The sequence below is a fragment of the Venustampulla echinocandica genome (assembly GCF_003357145.1).
Source record: "Venustampulla echinocandica strain BP 5553 chromosome Unknown scaffold_0, whole genome shotgun sequence".
NCBI lineage: Eukaryota > Fungi > Ascomycota > Leotiomycetes > Helotiales > Pleuroascaceae > Venustampulla > Venustampulla echinocandica.
The window spans coordinates 649,422-671,202 of record NW_022474205.1 but is presented as its reverse complement, the minus strand read 5'-3'; the positions used below and the strand labels follow the sequence as shown (position 1 = coordinate 671,202).

The window sequence follows — 21,781 nt, the reverse complement described above, 5'->3', positions numbered from 1 at the left end:
TAGCTTACTGGCTTTAGTACCCGACAAATAAATATCTTCCATCGTTCTAATACTAAAAAAGCAATATGGCATCATCTTTGACCAAACGAAGGGGCGGCAGTGACACCCAGGCTCAAAACTTATATCTGGATGGCGCTGTGCCATGCCAGTTTGCCAATTTTGAAGGCGGTACATACGAGGGTGATGGCCACTTATCAGCTTATGTCGAGTTGGAAGATAGTGAAGATACAAGAAGTCTCCTGGCAGGAGATCCAAAAATTACGGCTTCGGTGCTTAAGCTGGTCTGGGGACTAGTTCTTCGCTGCTATACCGGTCAGGATGATGTGTGCTTTGCATATCAGGAATTTGAAGATTCGAAGGCTGCGTTAAATATGCTTCTTGCTCGAATTGCCTTCGACGAGACGACCAATATTCAAAAAATGGTCCAGAAGATCCAGCACGCGCATCAAGAAAATGCACAGGATTGTTATAGCGAGTCTTTGAAGCATATGTGCAATACTGCACTTTTGCTGAAGGACTATAAGGGGCTGACACCAGGCGTTGCCTCACTACATTCGTTTTCTCAATTCCCCGAGCATGTAAGTTCTACCCAGTTCCCTACATAATGTATGGCGTCATTCAAAGGTTCTAACGGCCCCCAGTACTCTCTTCTTCTTGAATTACAGAACTCCAGCAGTGGACCAAAACTATACCTCCATTACCGCACCGACCGCTCATCCATGGAACAGGCGCGCAATATTGCAAGCACCGGACACACAGTATTGAGGGAGATCGCGAGAAGGCCCGATAGTTGTATTGGCAACATAAACTACGTGAGCCAATTTAATATGGAGCGGTTATGGGACTGGAATAGCAGGGCGCTAGAGGCAGTTGAAAGTTGCATCCATGATGTTATCCGCGACCAAGCTGTCGCGCGTCCTCATGCGGAGGCAGTATGCGACAAAGATGGGTCTCTCTCATATTACGACCTTGACAAGATCTCGTCTAGATTGGCGATGCATCTCACAAAACTTAAGATCGGCCCAGGGATGTTTGTGCTATTGTGCCTCCACAAGTCTATTTGGAACGTCGTGTCTATGTTGGCGGTACTTAAGACAGGAGCCGCATTTGTACCTCTGGACCCTGCTGCACCGATGGCTAGGCTTCAAGCCTTGTCCACCAGCGTTGGGTCGTCATTCGTAATTTGCTCCCAGCAGTTTGCGCATATCCTATCCTCAGTCGTGGAAAACGTCATACCCATTGACGGGGAAATGATCGGACAATTGCCCGATTCCCAACTGGTTGCCCGATTACCAAAAGTACAAAATACTGGTATAGCGTACATGTGAGCCCTCTTATACACATCTAGATGTGTATAAGAGACAGATTCTGGAGAGTGCCATGCATTCGGAAATTTTATGTGCAATTTTGTAGCTAAAAAAAAAAAAAAAGCCAATGCTAACTTGGTACCCGCAGGATCTTCACTTCCGGCACCACGGGCATGCCGAAAGGAACCATGATTGAGCATCGCGCTTTCTGCTCGAGTGCTAAGTACCATGCTCACGTACAACTCATGAATTCTGAATCACGGGTTTTGCAATTCGCGGTATGAGCAATAGCACCCTGATAGGAAACTATATGCTGATAATTCCTAGGCACATACGTTCGATGCTAGTCTGGTAGAGATTTTGACCACACTTATGGTAGGGGGCGTAGTGTGCATTCCCAGTGAGGATGAACGGCTCAATATGATTACAGAGGCTATAAACGCAATGAAAGTCAATTGGGCCGTTCTCACACCCTCCTTCGTGGGGTTTATCGACCCAGCAGACGTGCCGGGATTGAAAACTCTGGTGTTGGCTGGTGAAGCGATGAGTGAGAGCCACATCGCAACATGGTCGAAGATCAACCTTGTAAATGGGTATGGCCCAAGCGAATGTTCAGTCTGCGCCGTGGCCAACTCATGTGTTACTACGGAGACTTCTCCGACGAATATCGGGTGGCCTGTGGGTGTTCATACCTGGGTTGTCGATCGATACAACCATGATAATCTTGTCCCGATTGGGTGCGTCGGAGAACTACTTATCCAGGGACCGACCCTCGCAAGAGGCTATCACAACCAGCCAGATAAGACTGCTGAGTCTTTTGTGCCACCCCCATCATGGGATAAACAGCAAAAGTGGCCATGCTATAAGACTGGGGATCTAGTTCGCCAAAACATAGATGGCTCTTTGTCTTTTGCTGGTCGGAAAGACACACAAGTTAAGGTCCATGGACAACGCGTCGAACTTGGGGAGATCGAGGCTCACCTGAACGTCGACGAAGATGTTAAGCATGCACTGTAAGTCTTCTATTTAATTTTGCTACTTGGTAGAGTGTTATCGATCAAACGCTTGAAGTGAGAGGTTTGCTCTCATGGCTGGGGCCTATGGAGGCTTTACCAGCCAATGCTAATAATTTCTTCTTTTATAGGGTGCTTCTACCAAAAATTGGCAAATTGAATAGGCGCCTCATCACAGTTTTATCATTGTCCGACTGCCATGCCGTGGATGGAGACGAGCGCGTTCTTTGCCTTACGACCGAACAAACCACGCGAATGCAAATAGTTCGCGAACGTTTGCAATCGCAGCTTCCAATACACATGGTGCCGACGACATGGCTAGTTGTCGGAGCCATTCCCCTCCTTCCATCGGGGAAGCTTGATCGGAAGAGAGTTGCCACCTGGGTGGATAGCATCGACGATTACTCCTACCGTCGTGTTGTGGGCATGGCTGCGACTACGCTACCTACTGAAGAGTCGGCGACAAAAGCTGCTACCGAAATAGAAACCAAGCTGAGAGAGATCTGGAGCCATGTTCTCAACGTCGACATAGATCAAGTCGGGCTAGACAGCAAGTTCACAGGCCTCGGAGGTGATTCAATCTCGGCGATGCTGGTTAAAGGGCAATGCGCGAAGAAAGACATTAGCCTCACCGTTCAGGAGATTTTGCGAAGCACATCGATCACTCAGCTCGCCCAATGCGCCAAAGCTGTCGACCGCCCATCTTACCATGAGGAGTTGATTGAGCATAATTTTGATCTTTCTCCCATTCAACAGATGTTCTTTAAACTCCCTAACCAAGGAAAGACCCATTTCAACCAAAGCTTCTTCTTACGAGTGGCGCACAAAATCCAAATGAAACATTTGCAAACTGCGATCGAAACTCTCGTCAAGCGCCACTCGATGCTGCGGGCTAGATTTAGTTACTCCGACACCGACAACAAATGGCAACAACGCCTTACTGAGAATATTTCAGGGTCATATCGACTTAGAGCATATGAAGTTGATGACCCCAAGTCGGCCGAACCTGCGATTGCCGACAGCCAAAAGTCTCTCAATATCGTTAGCGGTCCACTCTTCGCCGCCGATCTCTTCGATGTCGCTGGGAGTGACCAGCTTTTGTTTATGGTTGCCAACCATCTGGCGATCGACCTGGTGTCCTGGCGTGTTATCCTTGAAGAGATCGAGGAGCTATTGCTAGATCCGGAACTAGCTTCTATACAGACCGTGGAAAAACCCCTATCTTTCCAAACATGGTGTCAAATCCAAGCAGAGCATTCTCAGAAAATCAAGCTAGATACCGCCCTTCCCATTGATGTACCAAGCAGTGAAGAATCGTACTGGGGAATGCCCGAAGGATCAAATACTTATGGCAACGTCATCACAGAGGGCTTTGAAGTGGACTCGGTGACAACTGCAAAGATGTTGACGCAATGCCATGATGCCCTTCGAACAGAACCTATCGATGTACTCCTTTCCTCGTTAATATATTCGTTCGCTCGAAGCTTCAATGACCGTTCTACTCCTGCGATATATAACGAAGGACATGGGCGCGATGCAGAAAATATACCAGTAGATTTGTCTAGAACTGTTGGCTGGTTCACCATTATGTATCCTGTCCATGTCCCACAGTCAGCCGTGCAGGACATCGTCGCTCTTGTCAGAGAGGTAAAGGATCTCCGCCGAAGAGTTCCGGATAATGGCAGGCAATACTTTGCAAGTCGAAACTTGACTAGCCAAGGCCACTCACGATATAATCATCACTGGCCCCTTGAGATTGCGTTCAATTATCTCGGTCAATATCAACAACTTGAACGGAAAGACTCCCTTTTAAGACCTGTTGAGGCTATGGCGGGTGAGGCCCGCGGCGCAGGAGGATCTGCAGACGTTGGCGAGGATACCCCTCGGTTTGGACTGTTTGAGATTTCCGCGGTCATTATTCAGGGCAAGCTCCGCTTCTCCTTTACGTTCAATCGCCACATGAAACAACAGGATAAGATTCGCCAATGGATTTGGGCTTGCCAGCAAACTGTCGGCAAAATAGCCGAGACCCTAATGCGCGCGGAACCACAGGCCACCCTGGGGGACTTCCCTCTACTCTCTGTCAGCAACGATGGCCTCAAAACAATGGTCACAGAGAGACTGCCATCCATTGGAATTTCCAAAATCGATGATGTGGAGGAAATATATCCATGTTCCGCGATTCAAGACGGCCTTCTTATCAGCCAGAACAGGAGCGATGCCTTCTACGCGATCCAGGTCAGTTATGAGCTGAGGGTGCTGGGTGATATCCCGGTAGACGGCAAACGTCTTGGACAAGCATGGCAGCGGGTGGTAGATCGCCACCCAGCCCTTCGAACCGTTTTTATCGAGAGCGTCAGCGATGGCGATGGGGATGGCCTTTACGATCAGGTTGTTTTAAAACATATTTCTGCAGATATCTCCAACATTCGTTGCAGCAATGCGAACGACGCACTCCGCGTACTCGGTGAAAAGGACCTAGTCAGCTACATCAATACGCATCAACCCCCGCACAGATTTACTGTCTGCGAGGCACCTGATGGAAAGGTGTTTTGTAAGTTGGATATTAGCCATGCCATTCTGGATGGGACCTCAATGTCCATTCTATTCCAGGAGCTGGCAGCTGCTTATGAAGGTCTACTATCCGAGAGCACTGGAACCCCATATAGCCGCTACATTGCCTACCTTCAGAGTTTACCTCGCGATATGAGTATCGCATATTGGATGGAATACTTGTCTGGAATAGAGCCTTGTATCTTTCCGGTCCTCAATGATGGGCAATCTGTTGCTAGAGAGCTCCACACCAGGCGCCTTCAGTTCAAACAGAGTCAATTCATCGAATTACAAAAGCTCTGCCAGAACGCTGGTGCTACACTGTCCAATGTCTTCCATACTGCATGGGCTTTGACGTTGCGATGCTTTACAGGATCAGATGATCCCTGCTTTGGTTACTTAACCTCCGGAAGGGATGCTCCCGTGGATGGGTTGGAGAACGCTGTTGGCGTATTCATCAACATGCTCGTTTGCCGAGTAGGCATCGCACCAGTTAGTCGTCTGGGCGCGATTCTGGATCAAGTCCAGAAAGACTACCTGGACAGCTTACCTCACCGTGAGACCTCCCTGGCGGAAATACAACATGCCCTCAAACTGGGAAACAATCATCTCTTTAATACCGCACTTTCCTACCGAAAGCTTCCAAAGGAACCCGCCTCCCGCCCCAACGTCTCTTTCTCCGAATGCATCCCTATATACGACCCCACTGAATATAGCGTCTCTCTCAACATCGAGGCGTCGGATAACAATATTGCTATTGATTTGGATTACTGGACCGATCATATTTCTGATGACCAGGCTAATAATGTCGGGAGCACATTCCTAAAATGTCTTCAAAATGTTATTAGTTCTTCTGATCATGTAGTCGACCATCTAGATTTTGTGAGCGGGGAGAATTGCGAAACAATTCAGAAATGGAACTGTCAGATGCCAGTAACTATTGATGATTGCGTTCATAAGATCATTGAGAGAAAATCAGACAAACAGCCCAATTCTCCCGCCATCAGCGCCTGGGATGCCGAATTTACTTACGCCGAGCTCAATAACTTAGCTACACGGCTTGCTTTGCACCTTGTTAAGATGGGTGTTGCCCCTGGGACCTTTGTCCTCACCTGCTTCGACAAATCCGGATGGACAGTGGTGGCGATGCTGGCAGTTTTAAAGGCTGGAGCTGGTGCCGTCCCCTTAGATGCAACATATCCTGCCAGTGCTGTGGAACTACGGCTACGGGAAACAAAGGCAGACATCGTCCTCGTTTCGCCGCAACGTGTTAGCCTCTTTGCAGACATGAACGTTCATGCTGTAGTTGTCGACAAAGCGAATCTCGAACAAATGCCCTATGGCGAACTCCGTTCGTCAGTGGGTCCTGGAGATCCTTGCTTCATTATCTTTACCTCTGGTAGCACTGGCACGCCAAAGGGTGTTGTTCTCGAGCACCGTGCTATCTCCAGCAGCGCTCATGCGACTGGCTCAGTTTACGGTTGGGGATCACATTCGAGGGTCCTTCAATTTGCCTCCTATACTTTTGACAACTCCCTCGCTGAAATATTTATAACCCTCACTCGAGGAGGTTGTGTGTGTGTCCCATCTGAGCATGAACGATTCAATTCTCTAGCAGAGACTGTTAATAAGCTTCGGGTCAATTTTATGGACATCACACCCACGGTCGCTACCTTCCTCCGTCCATCGGATGTTCCAACAGTAAAAGGCCTTTCCCTTGGTGGCGAGCCGCTCACAAAAGAGAATATTGAGGTATGGGGAAAGGCTGTCGCACTCCACTGTTGCTATGGCCCCTCCGAGTGCTCGATCAATTCCGTTTGGAATGGAGACCTTTGCAAATCGATGGAAGCAACCAATATTGGCAGAGCGATTGGTAGTATATCATGGATTGTTGACCCATCAAATCATAACCGCCTAACACCCATTGGTTGTGTGGGTGAACTACTTATAGAAGGCCCTATCCTAGCTAGGGGATATCTCAATGATCCGGAAAAGACGTCTAACAGCTTTATTGAACAACCGGCATGGGCACCCGGGAATGGTAGACGGATGTACAAAACTGGAGACTTAGTTCGATATAATTCTGATGGGAGCATTACTTATCTGGGACGAAAAGATACTCAAGTCAAGTTGAACGGGCAGCGCCTTGAGCTCGGGGAGATCGAGCATCATGTGAAACAGAATCTTCCATCTGAAGCTCAATCTGGCGTTGAACTTATTTCCTTTGGTCCGGAAGGAAAGGCTACCAAAGCTATTACGGCCTTCTTCTCACTAGAATCATACGGTGTCCCTACTGCAGGTCAAGATGACCTATTGCTCGATATGTCACAATCTGTACGATCAATGTCCATCGACTTGCAGGCCGCCATATCGAATGCGGTCCCAGCCTACATGGTACCGAGTGTGTTCATTCCAGTCAAGGCTTTGCCCATGACATCGTCTGGGAAATTAGATCGTCGGCGCTTGAGAATTATTGGCTCGTTGCTATCCGAGGATCAAGTTGCCATGTACCGCCTTTCCGGAACGTCTGGACGAGCCCCATCGACGGAGATGGAACAAGTCATGTCCAAACTGTGGGGATTTGTCCTCAACATTGATTCTAATTTGATAAGTGCCGAAGATAACTTCTTCGGGCGTGGCGGGGACTCTGTCGGAGCTATGAAACTCATAAGCGCTGCCCGTGGCAAAGGAATCTCTTTGACAGTTGCCAATGTCTTCCAAAAGCCTACTCTATTAGACCTCGCGGCCGATGCTACGACTCTTCCCGGAACTGAAATTTCCAACATCTTGTCTGTAATTAAACCCTTCAGCATGCTGCGAACCGACGACATCAACAAATTGATCCTGGAGATCTCAACAAAGTGCCGTGTGGAGGCTGAGTCTATCGAGGATATATATCCTTGCACCGCCCTCCAAGAAGGTCTTGTTAGTTTATCTAATAAGGATCCCGGTGCCTATGTTGCCCAAAATATATATCGTTTAGCTCCAAGCATCGATCTCGATAGGTTCCGCGCAGCGTGGCAAAGAGTGGTGGAAGCCGAGGTTATTCTCCGGACACGAGTTGTATATACAGAGTTCTTCGGATTCCTCCAGGTTGTCGTCCGAGAACCTATTACTTGGCACCAGGCGGGGAGTCTGACAGACCTCGGCGAAGTAGATCGACAACTACCAGCATATAATGGTGGTATCCTTTCACGTTACACTATTACAGGTGAAGCTAAAAACGACCCTCACTTCGTGTGGACCGCTCATCATGCGCTCTATGATGGATGGTGTATTCCTATTATGCTCGAACGAGTAGAAGCTTGCTACTATGATATAAAGTCCGCGGATTTGATGACTATCCCGACCTATTCCCAGTTCATCAAATACCATTCAGAGATTGACAAGGATTCATCAGATACTTTCTGGAGATCCCGCCTCTCGGAGCCGATATCGACGCACTTCCCAGCACTTCCTAACCCAGCTTATCAAGTTCATGCAACTAGCCTGGCATCATCCACTACTCATATCACTCAGCCCGACACACGAATCACATTGCCTACCACTATTAGAGCGGCATGGGCACTGGTCGTCGCAGTATACTCCGGTAGCCCCAAGGAAGTCGTGTTCGGGGAGATCTTAAGCGGAAGAGATGCTCCTGTTCCCGGAATTGAAGATCTGATAGGACCAACGCTGGCGACCGTGCCGACAAGGATACTCATCGACCCTGACACCAGAATCATGAAGTTCCTGGAAGATCTGCAAGCATATCTGGCAGAAGCTGTTCCTTATCAGTTCGCAGGTCTTCAAAATATCAAGCAACTTAGTGAGGATGCAGCTATTACGTGTGGGTTCCAAAATCTTTTGGCTATTAATCATGATAGCCAGTCCTCTGAAAGCGGGTTCTGGAACCTGCAGAGTAGTGGAACAGTTGGGACCAATTTTATGTCCTATCCCCTCACGGTGTCTTGTCAGATTGCAGGAAGCAAAGTTGAACTAGAAGCCACGTACGACCATCATGTCATATCCACCTGGTTGATAGACAATATGCTTCGTCAGTTCGATTTTGTGCTTGGGCTCCTCAACTCCCCTGACATCCGCCGATCCAAACTAGGTCAGATCACGCTTTTAAATCCAGGAGATGAGAAGAAAATATTGAGCTGGAACGGCGAGCCTACACATCCTGTCAATGAATGTGTCCACAATCTCATTGTGCGGCAGGTCCTTTCCCGACCAGGACCGACAGTTGCGGTGGATGGATGGGATGCTACTTTTACCTATCAACAGCTCGACGATATCTCGACACGACTAGCGGTTTATCTTGCAAAGCAGGGTGTCAAGGGCACATTCGTGCCACTTTTCTTTGAGAAATCCTCTTGGACTATCGTTGCGATGCTCGCCGTCTTGAAGTGTGGTGCTGCATTTGTTCCTCTTGATGTTGGGGCTCCAGTCGCACGTCTGCAGGATATTATCCAGGACACCCAGCCAAAAGTTGCATTGTGTTCATCTCGCCTCCAGACCCAATGTGCCTCTCTCGTGGCCCGCTCGATTGGTGTGGACTGCGAAATGCTGGAGCGCCTACCTGACGAAGGCGGACCACTGTCCCCCGGAGATCACAACAGCGTTGCATATCTGATATATACTTCTGGCTCTACCGGGAAGCCCAAGGGAACGATTATAAATCATTCTGCTTTTTGTGCAGGTGCCCTTGCCCATGGAGCAGCTCAACGAATGGGCCCTACCAGTCGGGTTCTGCAATTTGCATCTTATACCTTTGATGCCAGTCTCCTTGAGATCCTTACAACCTTGATCGTTGGAGGCACCGTTTGTGTCCCAAGTGAGGAGTCTCGCATTAACACTCTTGCCAAGGTTATGAACGACATGAGCGTAACGTGGGCTCTGCTAACACCGTCGGTCACCCAATTGCTCCAACCTTCCGAAGTTCCCACTCTTCGCATTCTTGTCCTTGGTGGTGAAGCTATGTCCCAGAGCCATATATCGAAGTGGGCGGATAATCTTGAACTTATCAATGCGTATGGGCCGAGCGAATGTTCAGTCGTCGCGACCGTCAATCCTCATATGTCTATGTCCACCGAACCCAACAACATGGGTCGGGCAGTCGGTGGTCGTGCTTGGATTACCGATGTGACAAACTACAATCGACTTGCTCCCGTGGGATCCATTGGAGAGCTTGTAATTGAGGGACCAATTCTTTCCCAGGGTTATCTCAAAAATGATGCCAAAACCGCAGAATCCTTCATAGAGGGTCCCGAGTGGGCTCATACCAACATTACCCAAGGCGCATTTACAAAACGCAGGATGTACCGGACTGGCGATCTTGTCAAATATACGCCTGATGGAAATTTGCTATTCTGCGGACGCAAAGACACCCAAGCTAAGCTTCATGGTCAAAGGCTAGAGCTAGGTGAAGTTGAACATCACCTTAGAATGGATGCATCCATCCAACATGCTTTAGCCATTATTCCCAAATCTGGCTATTGCAGCAAGAGACTTGTGGCAATCTTGTCGCTTCAGGAGCCAACTGCAACTAGTTCCACTACAGGGGAACTTGGCTTGGTTGTTCGCGAGGCCGGCAGTTTTAATTTGAACGCTATCAGGGAGCGACTGTGTAGTCATTTACCATCATACATGATACCGTCGAATTGGGTAATACTAGAAAAGCTGCCCTTGCTCCCGTCTGGGAAACTAGATGGTCGCAAGATACAAAGATGGGTTGAGCAAATGAGCGCCGAAACCTATCAACAGATATCGGACATCGAAAGCGAAAATGATGGCGAAGCAGGTACTGTTATCGAACGGCGGCTGCAGAATATATGGGCTGCAGCTCTCAACTTACCTGCTAGTAAGATTGGACTACGGAGCTCCTTCTATCATCTTGGAGGCGACTCGATAACCGCAATGCAAGTTATGTCCACATGTCGTGCTGAAAATCTCGGTGTGACTGTTCGGGATATTATCCGGAGCAAGTCCATTTCGCAACTGGCGCTCCTTGTCACACTACCTGAGGTTGAACAATCCAGCATCGAAGAGCAGTTGGAATCTCTCTTTGATCTTTCCCCGATCCAGAAACTTTATTTCGAGTGCGTCGGTAGCAAATGGGCACATTTCAATCAGAGTGTAATGGTTAGATTAGCGCGAAGAATTGAGACGAAGGAGCTGGCCCTCGCCATTGAATCGATAATGCTCTCCCATTCCATGCTGCGAGCCAGATTTAGCAAGAATGAAGCCGGCGAGTGGCAGCAACGAATAATGCAGAATGTATCCAACGCCTACCGGTTTAATGTCATCACTACAACCACTGACAAGGTCGCTTCAGTTGTGGAAGCCAGTCAAAAAGGTCTTGATATTCAAAATGGTCCCACATTTGCAGTTGACCTGTTCGAGATTGAAAATGAAGACTATCAACTAGTATCACTTGTGGCCCACCACCTCGTCATTGATGTTGTTTCTTGGCGGGTCATTCTGCAGGATCTCGAAGATGTTTTGAACACAGGGGCGTTGAAGCTGCAGAGCTCCCTACCCTTCCAAACATGGTGTCATCTCCAGGTAGAGGATGCGGCAAGCACAATGTCCAAAACCAACTGTCCTCTCGAGAATGTCCCAGTAGCAGATCTTAACTATTGGGATATGGCCGGCAAGTCCAACGTCTACGGCGATACAGTTGAGGGGGGATTCGAAATTAATCCTGAAACATCATTGTTGCTTCTTGGGACATGTCACGACTCCCTTCAGACCGAACCGGTCGATGTCTTCCTTGCAGCCACCCTCCAATCATTCCGTAGGGTTTTTCCAGATCGAAGCTCTACACCTGCAATTTATAATGAGGGGCATGGACGCGAACCATGGGATGACACGAAACTTGACATATCGCGAACAGTGGGCTGGTTTACTACCATGTGTCCGATATTCCTCCCATCCAACATTGAAGGAGACACAGATCTAATGAGTACGATCCGTTGGACGAAGGATTTGAGAAGCCGTATTCCAGCAAAGGGTAGACCATATTTTGCCCATCGACTTCTCACGGAGGAGGGAAGGCAGCAGTTCTCTAGCCATTGGCCTATGGAAATCACGTTCAACTACCTCGGAAAATTGCAGCAATTAGAACGAAAAGATGCTTTACTGCAGCCAGTTGAGGGAGCCACTAATACAGACTTCGATACTAGTCCAGATGTTCCGCGGTTCGCCTTGATCGAGATCTCGGCAGCTGTCACAAACGGTGCAATCAAGATCTCTTTTTCATATAATCGGCATATGAAGCGTCAAGCTAAAATTAGGCGTTGGATTGTGGAATTCAAAAGATTCCTCCAGGATGCTGCAAAACAGCTGATGCAATCGACACAGGAACGCACACTGAGTGACTTCCCTCTTTTGCCCCTCGCATATAACGGCATGGCAAATCTTACTAAGAAACGCGTTTTGCTTGGTATTTCCACTTTGGATGAGATCGAAGACGTATACCCATGTGCTCCGACCCAGACGGGAATGCTGCTAGCCCAACTCAAGAACCCAAATCTCTATGCATACTCTGCGGTTTTTGAAGTTCGTCCTTCCCAACCCGGGTTGGCCATCAACACCCAACTACTCGCAGAAGCATGGCAAGCAGTTGTTCGGAGGCACGCTACCCTAAGGACCGTTTTTATTGACAGCATTTGTCAAAGTGGTCTGACTGATCAAGTCGTCCTAAAGGATAGAATTGCGAGAATTACCTGGTTGGAATGTGAAGATTCCGAGATCCTATCTACACTTGATGCGCAAACTCCCCTCAATTTCCACGACTTTCAACCCCCACATCGGCTTACAATATGTACAACTAATACTAATCGAATATTTTGCCAGCTTGAAATGAGCCACGCAATCTCAGACGGCACCTCAATCCCTATACTATTGCGGGATATTTCGAATGCTTACAAGGACAGTTCATTAAGAGATTTCACAAGCCTTATCTCTTACCACGAAGACGATGATTTATCAATCAGCAAGCCAAAATCAAATCTTATTGGCCCCCTTTATAGCGAGTACATTGCACATATACAATCAAGCTCCTTCGACCAACACATCAATTACTGGAAGGTTTACCTTGATGGAATTGAGCCCTGCCATCTCACTTCGCTCAACGATGGTATAAAGGAGAAGGAGCTACAATCTGTAGTTCTCAATATCACCCAGGAACACAAACTCCGGAACTTCTGCGCCCAAAATGGATTGTCACTCTCAAATGTCCTTCAGCTTGTATGGGCTATGATACTTCGCTGTTATACCGGGTCCGATGAGGTTTGCTTCGGCTACCTTACTTCTGGGAGAGATGCACCAATCCGTGGAATCCAAGATGCTGCTGTGGGTGCATTTGTCAATATGTTGATTTGCCGAATCAACCTGACAGATTCTTTCCTACTCGGCCAGGCTCTTGAGAAAATTCAGATGGACTTCGTCAACAGCATGGCACACCAAAGTTGCTCCCTGGCGGATGTGCAACACGAGTTGGGGCTTTCTGGCACATCGCTATTTAACACGGCATTTGCTTTCCAAAATCGTTCCAACATGAATCCGTCTGATGATTCTCCTTTCATATTCGACGTTGTGGATGCCCATGACCCAAGTGAATATGATGTTACTGTTAATGTCGAAGCCCTCGATTCTAGAGTCGAAGTTCATTTTGGATACTGGACCACTGTGCTTTCGGCATCTCAAGCTGCGAATATTGCGGCCACATTCGAGCATATTGTGGACACCATTATTTCTGATAAACATGACAAGTCAGATAGAACTATTGCAGATTTGGATTTTTTCAGTAGCCACAGCCGCCAGCAAGTTCTTCAATGGAACCAAACGCTCCCTCCGAAGGTTGAGAATTGCATACACGACATGGTTCGCCAGCATGCCCTAACCCGTCCCAAGAGAACACCAGCAATCACTGCTTGGGATTCGGAGCTCAGCTACCACGAGCTGGACAGCCTAGCTACACGTTTAGCAGGTTATTTAGTTGAACAAGGCGTCGGAGAGGCAACACATGTGCCATTATGCTTTGACAAGTCGGGATGGGCAGTGGTCTCTATGATCGCTGTTATGAAGGCTGGAGGCACAATTGTCCCACTTGACCACACACACCCTGAGGGTAGATTACAACAATTCATCAACGATGTCGACGCCACTTTGGTTCTTTGTTCTCAAAAGAACCAAGAGAAAATTGCCAGTATTGCTAAGCAGGCAATTGTTATCAATCGCTGCACCATGGAACGGCTAAGTAAGCCATCAAAGGCTCCGATCTTGCCGACTATAACTTCGGACCATTCAGCTTATATTATCTTCACGAGTGGTACTACAGGTCGCCCGAAAGGTACAATTATTGAACATGGTGCATTCTGCACTAGTGCGATCGAGCATAGCAAGGCGATGTTCATGCGGTCGGACTCTCGAGTATTCCAATTCGCGTCTTATGTGAGTTGTTGCATTATTGCATCGCCTCATTTCCTTAACTAACATGCCATTTAGACTTTTGATGCTTCAATTATGGAGATTCTATCAACCCTTATCGTTGGCGGTTGTGTTTGTGTACCATCCGAACAAGAGAGGTTTAACGACATACCAGGTGCCATCAACAGAATGGGAGTCACCTGGACCTTATTGACTCCCGCAGTGGCAAGCACTTTATCCCCTGAAAGTGTACCAGGATTAAAGGTGTTGGTCACTGGAGGGGAGGCAATGTCTTCTGGCCACATTTCAAAATGGAAAGGGAAAACCGGCCTCGTCAATGCATATGGACCAAGTGAGACCTCTGTCATTGCTACTACGAGCACCAAGGTGGATGAGGTGGGGAATGAAGTCAACACAGACCCGGGCAACATTGGACGCGCAGTTGGAGGGCGCACTTGGGTTGTTGATCCGCGGAATTACAACAAGCTGGTCCCTATCGGAGGTATTGGCGAGTTGGTCGTCGAAGGTAGAACCGTCGCTCGTGGATATCTGAACAACGAGCAGAAGACTTCCGAGGTATTTATCGATAACCCAGTATGGTTAAACTACTTTGAGGAGAAGGAAAGAGTATATCGAACAGGTGATATTGTCCGCTACAACTCGAATGGTACCTTGAGTTTCGTGGCTCGAAAAGACACCCAAATAAAGCTCAACGGTCAGCGAATTGAGCTCGGTGAAATCGAGCACCATGTGGCAACCATTCTCCCTGGAGACTGCCAGTCATGCGTCGACTTAATATCACCAACTAACAGAGTTGCAAGCAAAGCACTTGCGGTGTTCTTTTCTTCTTCGGCCATTAACTCTGCATCCGACGCCGAAAACTGTCGAGTTTCGGGTGCTGACGATATTTTATTGACGATGTCTGATACGGCTAGATCTACGGCCAAAAATCTGGATTCATCGTTGGCAGCGGTCCTGCCAACTTATATGATACCGTCAATCTATATTCCAGTCACCAAAATGCCGTGGACTAGCTCTGGAAAACTGGACCGGGCGCGCCTGCGCAATATCGTGCATTTGTTGCCGAAAGAAGTTATGGCAGCATACCGGCTGGCCGGTTCTGACAGCAAAGGGAAAATAACCCCAACAAGCCTGATGGAGAAAAAGCTCCAGAAGCTGTGGGAAACCGTGTTGACCATTTCACAGCCAGGCTCGGTAGGTAGCGAGGACAACTTCTTCCGACTTGGAGGAGATAGTATTAGCGCCATGCGACTTGTTAGCTCGGCAAAAAAGGAGGGTATTTCCATTAGCGTTGTTGATATCTTCCGCAATCCGAAGTTGTGTGATATGGCACTGACTTGTGGTGCGGCTGAGGAACAAGTCCAATCGGAGTTGGGAGCATTTTCATTGATGAAAGGGGAGGATTCCATTGCCAATATTATGCCTGAGCTAGTGGAGCAATGCCGCCTCAACGAAGAAAGGATTCAGGATGCTTTTCCAACCAGCCGTCTCCAACAAGGCCTTCTCACATTATCAACAAAATCACCCGGGGCATATACTGCTAAAAATGCTTTCCTACTGCCCGCGGATCTAGACTTGGACCGTTTCAAGAACGCCTGGCAAACAGTGATTTCAGAAGTGGAGATCTTGCGAACTCGAATAGTACACATGAAGTCATCCGCCTTTGTCCAGGTAGTCATCGAGGACGAACCAATTCGATGGAAGGTTGCCCCGAATTTACAGACCGTCCAGGATGCGCCGACCCGGTTGCCTAAACACAATGGTGGTCTTCTCACGGAGTATACAATTACCGATCAACTAGATAATGGCGAGCGTTACTTTATCTGGTCAATCCATCATGCCCTCTACGATGGCTGGAGCTTGCCCATGGTTCTGAAGAGAGTAGAGCTTGTCTATGCCGATGGGGCTGCTAGCTTTTCCAAGACACCATACTCTTTGTTTATCAAATGGCTCTCTGAAGTGGATGAGCAGGCATCAGATGAATTCTGGAGAAGGAGACTTTCAGGGTCATCGCCGCTGGTATTTCCACAGGGTCAGCACACAGTGTCTGGCGATTCTCAGAATAACCAAACACTCTGCCACACCGCTTCGATTTCACGAAGGACTGCAAGCACAGGCATTACAGTGCCAACAATTATTCGCGCTGCATGGGCCTTAATCGTTGCTTCATACTCTGGATCAGACGATGTCATTTTTGGGGAGACTTTGGCCGGTCGTGACATTCCGGTCCAAGGAATCGCGGATATGATCGGGCCTACCATTACTACTGTTCCTACAAGGATTCAAGTACAGCAATATCTCAAGGCGATTAATTTTCTACAGGAAATTCAGAAGATGGCTACAGATGTTATCCCATATCAGCATGCTGGCCTGCAGCGTATTAAACGCCTCAACTCGGATGCCGAAAGTGCCTGCGATTTCCAGAATCTATTAGTAATTCAAAACGCTGAAGAAGAGGTCGTGGATGGGATATGGAACATTCAAGACAATGGCCCCATGGATAACTTTTTCACGTATCCACTAGTTATTGAGTGCAAAGGGAGCCAGGAAAAGGTTCGGATTACCGCTCATTATGACACCAATAGCATTTCGACCTGGGAAGTACAGCGGATCATGCACCAGCTCGACTACGTCTTGAAGCAATTAAGTGACCTACCAAAACACGGTACGAGCATGACTCTTAGTGATATACAAGTATTCAGTCCTCAAGATAACGATCTGGTACGGGACTGGAACCGTACTCGACCCCAGTTTATTGAATCTTGCATTCACGATGAGTTTGAAGAGATAGCCGAATGTCAGCCGAACGCCCCTGCAGTGAGTGCTTGGGATGGAGACTTCACTTACGCCGAAATCAGAGATCATGCTACCAGACTGGCACAACACTTGGTAACTTTAGGAGTCCAGTCAGAGCAGTTTATTCCAATTTGCATGGACAAATCAGCGTGGGTGATAGTGGCTATGCTAGGAATTTTCATGGCCGGGGGCGCCTATATGCCGTTGGACCCTTCAGCACCAATCTCACGACACAAGGAGATGATTCAGGATGTCAATCCATTTATTATTCTCTGCTCCCCTAAATATAGCGAGAGCTATGATGGTATTGTACAGAAAATACTTTCAATTTCTGGTGAGACGATAAGCAATCTTCCTAAACGGGACTCTATCCATGAGCTACATCGAGCAAACAGCAGGAATGCAGCATATGTCATATTTACTTCTGGTTCAACGTATGTCCACTACCCCTTTATTTTATAGATTACATTTCACAGAAGAGTGCTAACCCATGTGTAAAGTGGCCGTCCTAAAGGGACCGTTGTTGAGCACCGGTCAATATCAACAAGCTGTGTTGCAATGAGACGTAGTCTCCTTATGAAGCCTACTTCCCGTGTCTTCCAATTTGCTAGCTTTACTTTCGACGTGTCAATTTTGGAGATTTTCACCACGCTCACGTATGGAGGCTGCGTCTGCATTCCATCTGAGGGTATGCGAACCAGGGATGTTGCTGAAGCAATCAGGTCTTTAGATGCCACATGGGCTTTCTTGACTCCCTCCGTTGCAAATCTCGTGGAGCCATCAAAGGTCCCATCACTGGAGGTTCTTGTGTGCGGTGGAGAGGCAATGTCAATCGAGAATGTCGTGAAATGGGCAGACAAGGTGATTTTGGTGAATGGTTATGGACCTACCGAAGCATCAATTATTGCTGTTGCAAATCCAATAGTAAGTAAACAGAAGGACCCTACCAATATTGGGAGAGCTTTGTCTAGCGGGCTTACCTGGATTGTCGACCCTCATGACCACAACCGCATTACACCTGTTGGATGTGTTGGTGAATTACTCCTAGATGGCCCTCTTCTGGCCAGGGAATACTTAAACAATAAATCCAAGACAGACGAAGCATTCGTCAAACAACCTGCTTGGACAGATTTGTTTGAGCATTTGCAACTCCAGGAACCAAATCAACCACCCTCATTCCACTCTACCAGAATGTATAGGACTGGAGATCTTGTGAAATATAGCCAGGATGGTTCATTGATCTTCATCGGTCGGAAGGATAATCAAGTCAAGTTGCATGGCCAACGTATGGAACCTGGAGAAATTGAACACGCGTTGGACCTAGACTCAGAGGTCCAACATGCACTTGTAGCGCTACCCAAGTCCGGGCCTTTTAGGAAGCGGCTTGTGGCAATAGTCTCGCTGGATACTCTATCATCTTCTGCTTTGGCAAAAGGCGCTTGCGAGCTGATATTGCATGGTCCTAATGCAGCTACCGCTCACACCTATGTTGCTGGGGTTCGAGATCGACTATCTTTAATACTCCCTCCCTACATGATACCGAGTTCTTGGCTAGTGGTCTGGTCGATTCCGTTATTGCCTTCCGGAAAGCTAGACAGGCGGAAAGTCGAAAGTTGGCTTGCGAGCATCGATGATGAGACATACCAGCAGATAATTGATGCGGAGGATGAAGTTGACAAGGCGATGCCGGTAACGGAGACCGGTAAACTACTGCAAGATATTTTCTCTCGTGTCTTAAACCTTCCTGCCCCCCAGGTTAAGCTAAGTCAATCATTCCTCCACTTAGGTGGGGATTCAATTAGTGCTATGCAGGTCATGGCCTTGTGTAGAAAGGCGAATATCAATTTTTCCTTGTCTCAGGTCCTCAAAAGCACCTCAATCCACCAGTTGGCTTCGATTTCCCGCCATGAAGATGCTGTACAACACCAACAAGCAATCTTCGACCAAGACTTCGACCTATCACCTATCCAGCAGCTGTACATCCAATCTCAAAAAGCTTCATCGTACGTCGGAGAAGCACGCTTCAATCAGAGCTTCTCTCTAGCAATAACAAGGCACGTACGACCTCAGGATCTCGAAAGCGCTATCCAACAGATAGTCGACCAACATTCAATGCTTCGAGCGCGATTTGTAAAGAGTCCCGCTGGCGTTTGGCAACAGCGACTTATAACTGATACATATTCATCCTATCGCTATCGAACCCATCAAGTAGACGATGAAAGCCATCTCCCCGGGCTCGTGGCAGAAAGTCAATCCTGCCTCGATATTGAGAAGGGTCCTTTGTTCGTGGTGGATCTAGTCAACATTTCAGGCATGCCCCAAATGATATTCCTTGCAGCCCACCACTTGATAATCGATATGGTGTCGTGGCGGATTGTCCTAGCAGACCTGGAAGAGATCCTGAATACGGGAACACTCTCCTCACAACCAACTTTATCCTTCCAAGTCTGGTGCAACTTGCAGGCCGAACGAAGCCTGAAGGACAGCAATATCAACCAGGCTACTACTCTGCCTTCCGCTATTGCCGCTCCCAATACGTCATTCTGGGGTATGGATAGTCGAGAAAATACATATGAAGACGTAGTCCGTGAAGCGTTCACGATTAACAAAACAATCACAAACCTAGCAATGACCCAGAGCCATCGAGCTTTAAAAACCGAGCCTCTTGATATTTTCCTCTCTGCGATTGCGCACTCATTTAGTCGGGTGTTTGTTGATCGAGCGACGCCAGCAGTATTCAATGAGAGCCATGGACGCGAGCCTTGGAATTCATCGATTGACCTTTCTAGAACGGTTGGATGGTTCACAACAATTGCGCCTATTCATGCAGATGTTGATCTGGAGGAAGATGATGTCGTGGATACGGTACGTCGGATCAAGGATAATCGCCGAATATTACTCGAAAATGGGCGCCCATACTTTGCCCATCAATACCTTACCCCCGACGGGAGGGGTCAACTTCAAGGCCATGGTGACACGATGGAGATAATATTTAACTACTTGGGGCGCATGCAGCAATTGGAGCACTCAGATGCCCTCCTCCAGCAGTGGACATACCCAGAGGATGAACAAACTTCAAAGACAATTTCTGATGTCGGAAACAAGGCCACCAGATTCGCACTTTTCGAGATCTCAGCTGCGATTGTAGAGGATGAGATCCAGTTTTCATTCCTTTACAATAAGCAAATGTGTCACCAACATGATATCAAACGATGGGTTTCTGAATGTCAAGAAACGCTGGAGGAAATTGTTCAGCGTCTTTCGTGCCCTACTCTAGACCCCTCGTTCACCCTCAGCGACTTTCCGCTACTTCCAATATCTTATGACGATCTAGAAAAGATTGTAAAACACTCGCTACCTGAGGTGGGCATCTCACCAGAACAGGCAAGTACTCGCATCTCATCATTTACCATTGAAATACCTTTAATTGACTTTTCCAACTTCATAGGTGGAAGATATCTTCCCAGCCGCCCCCTTACAAGAAGGTCTTATTCTTAGTCAGCTTAAAGACCCAAGCCTATACCACTTCCACGCTATCATGGAAGTTCTCCCTGCTGATGACCTCATTCCCATCGATGGGCAACGCTTAGCGGAGGCGTGGCAGCGAGTGGTCGATTACCACCCATCCCTCCGAACGGTATTTGCCGATAGCGTCTACAAAGGGGATATCTTCAATCAAATTGTTGTCAAAAAGGTCGACAGCGGTATCGCTCTTTTGCGGTGCGATGGTGGCGAGCATGAAGCTGTGCAACAGCTCAGCCCTATGTCAATTCTTGATTTCAATTACAAAAAGCAACCACGACTTCCTCATCAGGCTTTCATCTGCGAGACATCCAGCGGTAAGGTCTATCTCAAGGCAGAGGTCAACCACGGTGTTATCGATGGAGCATCCGTGAATATTATGCTCCGGGATCTGGCAATGGCTTATCACGGAACCCTTCCTGAAGAGTCAGCGCCGTTGTATAGCGAATATGTTGCATACGTTAAAAGCCAACCAGCTGGTGCAGGACTTACTTTCTGGGGGTCATATCTAGAAGGGGCACGTACTTGTCTTTTTCCGACACTCAGAGCACAGCCTCCGTATGAAAAGAAGCTCGGGTCTCTTTGGTTGAGATTCGATCGATTCTCCGAATTGCAAGATATGTGCAAGAACATGAAGATCACGTTTGCAACAGCCGTCCAGGCGGCCTGGGCGTTCTGTCTTCGCCTTTATACAAATTCCGACGATGTCTCCTTTGGTTATCTAACATCGGGCCGTGATGTGCCGGTCAAAGGGATTCAGGACACGATGGGGGCTTTCATCAACATGTTAGTGTGTAGAGTCAAATTCTCGAATGAATCGACGCTCAAAGAGCTCTTTGACAAAGTTCAAAATGATTTCATCGATTTCTTGGATCATCAGCACTGTTCACTGGCACGAGTTCAACATGAAATCACCGGTGGAAAGGCCTTATTTAATACTGCGATGTCTATCCAAGGTGATAGCGCAAGTGACAAACTCGAGTCAACCTCGATTAATTTCACTCCTGTTGCGGCACATGATCCCAGCGAGGCAAGTAATCTCCGTTGAGATGCAACCGTGAAATACGCTAACCTGCTTCATAGTATGCGGTAACTATTAACGCCAGAACATCAAGAGGGGACGAAGGCATTGTGATCAGATACTGGACAGAT

At 47.8% G+C, this 21,781-nt stretch overlaps 1 protein-coding gene across 1 annotated transcript; it reads left to right on the top strand.

The window, feature by feature from the left end:
- Positions 1 to 65: 65 nt before the first annotated feature.
- On the top strand, positions 66 to 21,729 carry BP5553_00199 (uncharacterized protein; the record flags this gene model as incomplete). Its single annotated transcript, XM_032008822.1, has 9 exons — positions 66 to 578; positions 642 to 1,324; positions 1,456 to 1,585; positions 1,635 to 2,320; positions 2,452 to 14,314; positions 14,369 to 17,541; positions 17,608 to 20,470; positions 20,556 to 21,663; positions 21,713 to 21,729. The coding sequence occupies 9 exons, from the start codon at positions 66 to 68 to the stop codon at positions 21,727 to 21,729; spliced, it is 21,036 nt and encodes a 7,011-aa protein (XP_031872876.1).
- Positions 21,730 to 21,781: the final 52 nt, after the last annotated feature.